Source organism: Sardina pilchardus, chromosome 8 (assembly GCF_963854185.1).
Source record: "Sardina pilchardus chromosome 8, fSarPil1.1, whole genome shotgun sequence".
In the NCBI taxonomy this organism is placed as follows: Eukaryota; Metazoa; Chordata; class Actinopteri; order Clupeiformes; family Clupeidae; genus Sardina; species Sardina pilchardus.
In genome coordinates, this window is record NC_085001.1 from 3,880,566 (window position 1) to 3,890,565 (window position 10,000).

The following is a 10,000-nucleotide window of genomic DNA, read 5'->3' on the forward strand; positions in this document are numbered from 1 at the left end:
GTGTGGGAGAGTGTGTTTATATGACACAGTGTAGTGTATATATGTGGGAGTGTGTTTATATTACGCATATGTATGTATATGTATATGTGTACTGTATATGCACTACACATGTATACACTATATATATAGTAAATATGTATATGGGAGTGTTTATATTACACAGTGTAGTGTATATATGTGGGAGTGTGTTTATATTACGCGTACAGTATGTATGTATATGTATATGTGTACTGTATATGCACTACACATGTATACACTATATATATGTAAATATATATATGGGAGTGTGTTTATATTACACAGTGTAGTGTATATATGTGGGAGTGTCGTATGTACAGTATGTGTAGCCTATAGTATATATATAGATGTTTATTACGCGGGCCTGACACTTCCACAGAGGAGTACGTGGCGTTCTACGACCGCCTCATCCTGATCAGGAAGTACACTACATATGTATATAGATGTTTATATTACATGGGCCTGACACTTCCACAGAGGAGTACGTGGCGTTCTACGACCGGCTGATCCTGATCAGGAAGTGTGAGAGGATGGAGGGCAAAGCGCTGACGTCACGCACCAACGTGCTGCTGGTGAGGCAGGGACGCATCGCCCCCGGCAACGGAGTCATGCTCACCTACAGCAGCAACAAGAACCCAAAGAAGAGCCATCAGCAGGGTGAGATGCAGATGTGTGTGTGTGTGTGTGTGTGTGTGTGTGTGTGTGTGTGTGTGTGTGTGTGTGTGTGTGGCGTGTGTACCTTTCAGACTGTGACATATAGCTGTTTGCCTCCTCTGGTGTGATTGAAACCACCATACTTTAGTGATGTTGTGTGTGTGTGTCGCTCAGGCTATGATATTGTAGTGATGGTGTGTGTGTGTGTGTGTGTGTGTGTGTGTGTTCTGCAGACTGTGACGTGCAGCTGTTTGCCTCCTCTGGGGTGATTGAGAACCCGGTCCGTAACTCCTCCTCCCAGGCTCAGGCCTGCAGGGTCTTCATCAACGCCCCCCCCCGCCCTGCAGATCAAGATCCAGGCCCTCAGCATGTTCAACACCACTGCCACACACACCACATACGTACTGGTGAGAGTCACACACACACACACACACACACACAGGCACACACACACGCTCTGCCGCCCCCCCCCCCCCCCTTCACATCAAGATCCAGGGGTAACACTCACTATAAATCACTACAATAATTAATGCATGCATTCATCACCAATATGATGCAATCATAAGCAGTATAATAACGCTCATGACCATTTACAACAGCATGTTACTGTATGGGTGTGATGGCAATGACAGAAAGAAAAGTGTTATTAACAAGGGCTGTTCACACCAAGATCAATACCTGCAGTAACGGTTGTAGTTCGGGTTGAAAGTGACCGGCTGGTGCTGTGTGTGTGTGTGTGTGTGTGTGTGTGTGTGTGTGTTGTCAGATCCGAGACGTGGACACGCTGAAGACGACAGTGTTCTCTGGGCGCCAGCTCTTCCTGTGGAGCTCCAAGGGCAGCAGGGCGGAGGTGGAGTTCCACGGAGACTACCAGCACATCAAGGGCTCCTTCCACGCACAATACTCATTCGTCCGCCCCTGACACACACACACACACACACACACACACAACGGCATCGCACAATACTCATTCGTCCGGCCCTGACACACACACACACACAACGGCCACGCACAATACTCATTCGTCCGACCTTGACAACACACTCACTGCTCATTCATATGGACAAAGCACACACATGGCGATGGATCTTTAATGCCCAAACACACTACTCATTCACACACACACACACACACACACACACACACACACACACAGCTCTCTATCAGGGCTAGATGAGGGCATGCTGGCACTGGGAAAGTATTCAAGTTCAAGGACTTAACCACTATAGTCATATATATATATATATATTTTACTATAAGATACTAGATAGTATAAGATGTTTAATTGTTTATTTGAAAGTGATACAAATGTTATATCTTTCTCTTCATGAAATAAGTTTCCATTTCAGACGGCATGTAGGAACTCTGGAAGCTCTGATATAAGAAACCACAGCGAAGGCACAAGGAGCTTTATACTGCCATGTCTCCTGGAGCAGTACAGGAGCACTTGGTCAAACAGAGTCAAAGTCAAAGACTACGCCGTAAACGTAACACAGTAAACAGCAGGCAAAAACTCCAAAACAAACACTGTAAATAGCATTCTTAAGACAACACAAGACGTTAAATATGTTCAAGCACAACAAAGGGTGTTGTTTTTACAACACAAAAAGGTTTCTGTTTTGTTTTGTTTTTTAAATAAAGGACCTGAGTGGCTGGAGTTTGGCTGTCCTGTGTGTTTGTGTGTGTGTAAAGCAAATGTCAGCAGCTCACACCATGTTGGTACACGGACACACACACACACACTTCTGGGAAACACACTTCGGAGTGTGTGGCTCTCTGCCCCAGCCTCTGGTCATTACTCTCTTGCCACGGTGGGTCAGAGCACTAGGGGAGATAGTCGCCAAGGCAACCTTTGTTATGTCACCCTCCTAATGGAACGGACTGGCCGCCTATCACCCAGTTCTGTCACGTGGGACGTGGTTGGACACTTAAGAAACAACCAAATCTTGGCCAAGTCGGACAAGACTACAGTGCCCCCTGACAAATGTGTGTGCGTTTGTGTGTTTGTTTGTGTGTGTGTGTGTGTGTGTGTGTGTGTGTGTGTGTGTGTGTGTGTGTGTGTGTGTGTGTGTGCGCTTGTGCTTGAAAGTGTGTGTATGTGTGTGTGTGTTTGTGTGTGTTTCTGTGTGTGTGTGTGTGCTTGTAAGTGTGTGTGTGTGTGTGAGAGTGTGTGAAAGGGTGTTTCCCTGCTCTGGTAGGCCTGGTAGTTTCGAGTCTGTTCTCTCATTCAGCTGTGTTGCCATGCGTCCCACGCGGTCCTCAGGTGATGCTGGGTCTGGGCGTTGCCACGGCTACAGCATCTTCCTCATGTCCTGCAGCGCCTCCTCCAGTGACCGGCCGTACTTGGTGGCGTTGGTCTCCTCGCAGCTGTTGAAGGCGGTGATGGAGAGGTTGATGTGGCTGGCCATGGGGTTGTAGCAGACGGCGTAGCCGTCGGGCACGATGGGGCCCAGGCACATCACACAGTCCGTCTTAGAGCCCACCTGAGGGAGACGGCACAGATCACACACACACACACACACACACAGCCTGTGTTAAGCCCCAGTCCCCAGTCACACACACACACACAGGAGACTAGCACAGGAGCCCCAGTCACACACACACATACACACACACACAGGAGACTAGCACAGGAGCCCCAGTCACACTCACACAGGAGACTAGCACAGCGAATTCAGCGAATACAGGCGGAGTACAGTCATTTCCTGAGTATTAGCCGCATTGTGTTTAAGCCGCAGGACAGTGTTTGTCGCAGGACAGTATTTGCCCCTGTGTATTAACCTCGTAGCAGACGAACTTTTACAAAATCAATATGTAAAATGCAGCTAATAGCGGGGAAATTACAGTAACCATTAGTGATGAGAAACGTTGAGATGTAAGGTGTGACCGCTACGTGTCTAAAAGGAGAATTCCGGTGTGATATTGACTTTTAAGTTTGTTGAAACATGATACCGAGTGTGAGCGTTTGTCTCAGAGCTGATCTCGACCAAGGGGGCAGCGAATGTTCTGAGAGTGTAGACAGTATGGCGGCCGCCATGCTAAAAAGTAGACCATAGCTAGCTGGCCATTCCATTGAATCCTATGGGGCGTAAGAGCCACTTTTGACATCAAATAACGTTACAGCTGAAGCGTTTTAAGCCTTTATATGAACATTTTCTATGTGCATACTACATTGTGAAATTGGCGTCATATCATGGCGTTTTATCGGCAGAGTAATAAACTTTTTCCGAAATCAATGCTAACGTGGGAATGCGCATGCGTCCATAGAGAGTAAAGCATCGCCATAGGTCAGACTCGGTCAGACTACATGCCTACGTCACATATAAGACACCTGAGCCTGCGCAGGATACCTATGACGGAAATAGTAGACCAAAAAAAACGTTGAAATTTGCTTCCTTGGTCTCTGCTGACGTCTACGTGATAGCTCTGTCCATATCTTTTACTGTCTATGATCTCGACCTGCCCCTGCACTCAGAAATCTGCCGCTCGTTAGCCGATGCTAGCAACAGGTTTTCAATGGGAGTGCCTCGGCATTGGGTTAGCCATGCAAATAAATCACTGTTTTACACCATTTATGAGGCTTAAAGTAGCTCCACACTTTATTGGTAGACTTCTGAAGGCCCTGACATTTAAAACGAGACATCAAGAACTTTGAAAAAGCACTGGTGGTTTCCTTAATGTACATGACTGTTTATTCAGGCAGTCACTTCCGAAGGTTTGACTAGTTCACGTCTTGAATTTAGTCACGTGACGAGCCGGAGCAGAACTATAGCTGTGACATGAAATAGTCACGAATAAGTCACGTGACTAAATTCAAGATGGCGGCGAAAGGAAAACCTTTGGAAGTGACTGCCTGAATAAACAGTCATGTAAGTAAACCGCCAGTGCTTTTTCAAAGTTCACAAACACTCACACTCGGTATCATGTTTCAACACACTTTAAGTCAATATCACACCGGAATTCTCCTTTAAGGCCCGATTTTTCACAAGCGCAAATTTGCAGCGTTTTTTTTTTTGCAGTGAATGTCGTCCTCGCGAATATCGCTAGCAATATGCATGCTGCGTTAGAACCACCTCTGAGAAATCACATGTGTACACGTCATGGACGATGAGGGAATGTGTACAGTACATGCCACCCACGCATCCTGTTTATGGAAAACATCTCTCTAGCTTGTCTTTCTCAGCTGGTGGCCAGATGTTGACACTAATCCTCTTGGGCTATGCTGAAGTTTAAAATAATGTTTAAAGAGCCCTTCAGTTCCATGTCTGAACACACCAGACGCCACGACACCACTCAGCCGTGGGAGATGAGGGGGAGACGGGATGGACACTCTAACCACTGGAAAGTGAACATGTCATGGGCCACATACACACACACACACACACACACACACACACACACACACACACACACACACACACACACACACACACACACTGTCAGACACGTATACATACACACACACACACACACACACACACACATACGCACACACACAAACACACATATGCACACAGACATACACACTCTCAGAGACACACACACGCACACACTCACTCACACACACACACACACACACACACACACACACACACACACACACACACACACACACACCTGACTGGTATAGGCCGTGTCCATAAAGAGCTCAGACACACACACACACACACACACACACACACACACACACACACACACACACACATACACACACACACACACACACAGACACACACACACACACACAGACACACACACACACCTGACTGGTATAGAGGTTGTAGTGCATAGCCACAGCGTAGGCCGTGTCCATAAAGAGCTCAGGGAGGGAGGTGAGGTCCTCAATGGCTATCATCTTCAGACCCAACAGGTGCCGGTCAATGGCCTGCCCATGGATAGCCTGCAAGAGAGAGAGAGGGAGGGGGAGAGAGAGGGGGAGGGCATGATGAGAGAGAGAAAGAGGAGGAGAGAGAGAAAGAGAGGGAGAGATAGAGGGAAGCAGGATGAAAGAGGAAGAGAGAGAGAGGGGGGGGGGGTTAAGAAGACTAGTAGAGGTCTGCCAAAATCCAGAAACCCAACACGGCTTATGTGTGTGTGTGTGTGTGTGTGTGTGAGTGTGTTTGTTGGGGGCTTATGTGTGAGTGAGTGTGTGTGTGGCACATGGCATGATGACTGATTGTTTACACAAGAGTAATGGAATGACCAATACTGATATATCTGAAAGCTTAGTCAGGTTTCAGTGAAGTGTTGGAACGCTTAGAGCTTGAACAATCACTGACCACCCCATGAGAAGTTACAAATGTTTAGATGTGCTCAGACAAGATAAAAGAAAAAGAAACGGAAAATCTTGAAAATCTTAAAGCCACATGTGGCTTTGCACCGCAGTGGTGGTGGGGGGATGAGGAAGCCTCTGCATGTGATCTCACCTGATCAGTATACGTTCTGTGTGTGTGTGTGTGTGTGTGTGTGTGTGTGTGTGTGTGTGTGTGTGTGTGTGTGTGTGTGTGATCTCACCTGGTCAGCAAAGATTCTGTGCGATTTGATGGCCTTCACCAGTAGGGCCACTTTGTCAGAGGTCTGTCAACACACACACACCGCCAAATACACAAAGTAAATCAGGTATGTCCAAAGACAGACATCTCTCTCTCTCTCTCTCTCTCTCTTTTTCTCCCCCCCTCTCTCTCTCTCTCTCTCTCTCTCTCCCTCTCTCTCTCTCTCTCTCTTTTTCTCTCCCCCCCTCTCTCTCTCTCTATCACACTCACACACACACACACACACACACACACACACACACACAAGACAGACACAGAAGTGAGATGTGACTGGCCTGTTTGGCTGGGTCGTCCATGGCCTTAACGAAGGCGAACGAGTCTACGGAGGTGGAGCGGATGGTTTCCGTTCGGCCCAGCTTGAACATCCTCAGGGACGAGCTCTCATACGTGGAGCAGCACTCCTTGTACATTCTATAGCATAACAAGATCTTGTGAACATCCTCCTTATGCTCTTTAAAGCCCAATTCACACCAAAGATTCCCGACGCGACGAGACTGAGTTGCAGCGGTGTGAATTAGAAGTTGCACGTAGTTGCAAGCCGTCGCAAGCCGTCGCAGAGCATTAAACATGTTGAGTCGCAGTCGCAAGGTTTTAGAACGTCACGGCTCGTCTCGTCGGGACGCTTTGGTCTGAACCCTACTTAACATAACACAGAAGAAGTGTATTCGTACTGTGCCATTTAGGTACAGGATGTTAGGTTCAATACAGATGTGTACTGAGTGTGTACTGTATATGTAGTCGTTAACAGTAATCAACAGTAGGCTTTTTAAGCATTGGGACCATGTTTCAAATTCGAGTACCCACACACACATATTAAGTGAGGTTTAGTCAATTGATGTCAAAGAAACATTTGACATCTTTTGAAAATAGCATTCCTTATGCATTCTATAACATTACACAACCTTCTAAACGTTCTCCCTACTACACCATAAACAATACGCCTTACAGTATAAACATTGTATTTATATTCTATACCATAACACAGCCTTATAAACATCCTCAGGCACTCCATTCCTAGATGGAACAACACAACACAAACACACTGACCCTATCTGACCTTGACTCTCACAAAACACCAGCTGAGCAATCAACACACACAGTAAATAGGGCTCGGGATCATGAACTTTGCGGGCACAGCCATATTGGCAGCCTCACTCCTTAGTTTACTATGGATTACTATGGATTTACTCCCGCCTGTTAGTGTGTTCCTGTTACTTAGTTTTTGCCTTCTTGGTCGTACAGTATGTTGCTGTGTTGTGGGGTGTAACAGCGCAACCCACGATCGCAAGAGGAAAAGAATCGCTAATACTATATTTCTGCTTCTTGTCATCTGAATGAATGGATATTACGTTCGGTGCGCTACCAATATGGCGGCAATATTCCTAGAATGCAAGGCGTGTGCCCGAGCCCTATTAATATACTCTCAGAGATGACTGGTTAAACCTTGAGCCTACAAATGACCAGTTACAGTAATGACTCTAATCTGCAGTGGACGCTCAGTAAAGGTCAGACCTGTAGTAGGCCAGTTAATGACTCTAATCTGCGGTAGATGATCAGTAAAGGTCAGACCCGTAGTAGGCCAGTTAATGACTCTAATCTGCGGTAGATGATCAGTAAAGGTCAGACCTGTAGTAGGCCAGTTAATGACTCTAATCTGCGGTAGATGATCAGTAAAGGTCAGACCTGTAGTAGGCCAGTTAATGACTCTAATCTGCAGTGGACGCTCAGTAAAGGTCAGACCTGTAGTAGGCCAGTTAATGACTCTAATCTGCGGTAGATGATCAGTAAAGGTCAGACCTGTAGTAGGCCAGTTAATGACTCTAATCTGCGGTAGATGATCAGTAAAGGTCAGACCTGTAGTAGGCCAGCTGCATGGCCATCTGGATGAAGCCATCTGGACTCATCTTGTTCTCTTTAAGGACGTCTTTCCCAAACTCCTCAAACACAAACGCCCTGACGTCCAGATCATGGACCATGCTGCAGGACAGGACAGAATAGGACACATGATAAACATCATAAACATAAACATATATAATAGAGCATCTCTGGCTATATGAACTGATCCTTTGCATTTCTATAGAGGACTCTGTGTTTGCCGTGTCTCTGCTCACATGTTGTGTGTGTTGTGTTTGTTGTGCCTCTGCTCACATGTTGTGTGTGTTGTGTTTGTTGTGTTTGTTGTGTCTCTGCTCACATGTTGTGTTTGTTGTGTTTGTTGTGTTTGTTGTGCCTCTGCTCACATGTTGTGTTTGTTGTGTTTGTTGTGGTTGTTGTGTCTCTGCTCACATGTTGTGTTTGTTGTGTTTGTTGTGTTTGTTGTGTCTCTGCTCACATGTTGTGTGTGTTGTGTTTGTTGTATGTTTGCTGTGTCTGCTCACATGTTGTGTTTGTTGTGTTTGTTGTGTCTCTGCTCACATGTTGTGTTTGTTGTGTTTGTTGTGTGTGTTGTGTGTTTGCTGAGTCTCTGCTCACATGTTGTGTGTGTTGTGTGTGTTGTATGTTTGTTGTGTGTTTGTTGTGTGTGTTGTATGTTTGTATCTCTGCTCACATGTTGTGTGTGTTGTGTGTGTTGTATGTTTGTTGTGTGTGTTGTGTTTGTTGTGTGTGTTGTGTGTTTGTTGTGTCTCTGCTCACATGTTCATGTTCTGCTTGGCCTTCTCGATGTCCTTCTTGATCTCGGGCGTGATGTTGAAGCGGAGCTTGTGAGGCATCGGCAGCGGGATCATGGGAGTGCGGCCCATCTGGATCGGAGACCTCTTCCTATCACGACATCACCAATACACACACACACACACACACACACACACACACACACACACACACACACACGCCAATACACACACACACATACACCCCAATACACACACAACAGAGAGCACTGCTCAAACTCGGTAGATATATAATATTTTCATACATTGATAGCACAAATCTACTCAGTCAGGCTATAGCACTGATCCTACCACCCAAACAGACTAGCAAACTAATAAACTAGAAATGCAATTCCAAGGAATTACCAGTGCATGAAAATGCAAAAATGTATAGATAGAATATGTAGATATGGTTACTAAGGTGTAGCTAGGGTAAACATGGTGGTTGCATAGTTTAAAGAGAGTTGATAGTGTGAAGGTAGACAGTTTAAAGCTTAAACATTCCAGTTCTAACTTTACTAATGATTTCTAACAGTTATGGTAAAAATGCGAACTATGCTAACCAGGTTGATCAACTAACTTTATTAATGATTTCCATCAGTTACGCTAAATATGCTAACTATGTTAGCAATGCTAACTATGGTAACGATACTAACCAGGTTGATTAGCTAACTTAGCTAATGATTTCTAGCAGTAATGCTAAAAATGCTAACTATGTTAACAATGTTAAATATGTTATCAATGCTAACCAGGTTGATTAGCTGACTTAGTTGATGATTTCTAGCAGTTATGCTAAAAATGCTAACTATGCTAATAATGCTAACGAGATTGATTAGCTAACTTAGCTAACCATTTCTAGCAGTTATGCTAAAAATGCTAACTATGCTAGCCATGCTAATTAGCTAACTTGCTAGTGAGCACTTTTATTTTGACTATCAGGAATAAAGAAGTTACTGCAGTATAATCATGTTGGTTGCTATGGAAACGGTCATAAACACTTCATTTTAATGGTTACTATGTTGGTTGCTAGGTACATGGAGGTCTCATGTAGTTGACTGGAGGCATAGTTGATGATAACTGACAGTTGGAATGGTTGAACAGTTAAATAGTTGAGTAGTTTCAATGGTT

At 45.2% G+C, this 10,000-nt stretch overlaps 2 protein-coding genes across 2 annotated transcripts in view; one reads left to right on the forward strand and one right to left on the reverse strand.

Moving 5' to 3' along the window:
- LOC134088430 (A disintegrin and metalloproteinase with thrombospondin motifs 13-like) overlaps positions 1–2,329 on the forward strand; it is a 17,315-nt gene extending 14,986 nt beyond the window's left edge. The window contains exons 18-20 of the mRNA XM_062542391.1: positions 496–675; positions 906–1,079; positions 1,439–2,329. Coding sequence (XP_062398375.1) covers positions 496–675; positions 906–1,079; positions 1,439–1,845 — 761 coding nt within the window. The 3' untranslated portion in view covers positions 1,846–2,329. The remainder of the gene's footprint in view (positions 1–495; positions 676–905; positions 1,080–1,438) is intronic.
- LOC134088431 (carnitine O-acetyltransferase-like) overlaps positions 1,941–10,000 on the reverse strand; it is a 22,034-nt gene continuing 13,974 nt past the window's right edge. Inside the window, exons 9-14 of the mRNA XM_062542392.1 lie at positions 8,859–8,984; positions 8,079–8,201; positions 6,500–6,635; positions 6,187–6,249; positions 5,435–5,572; positions 1,941–3,155 (exon numbers count right to left, since the gene is read on the reverse strand). Coding sequence (XP_062398376.1) covers positions 2,964–3,155; positions 5,435–5,572; positions 6,187–6,249; positions 6,500–6,635; positions 8,079–8,201; positions 8,859–8,984 — 778 coding nt within the window. The 3' untranslated portion in view covers positions 1,941–2,963. The remainder of the gene's footprint in view (positions 3,156–5,434; positions 5,573–6,186; positions 6,250–6,499; positions 6,636–8,078; positions 8,202–8,858; positions 8,985–10,000) is intronic.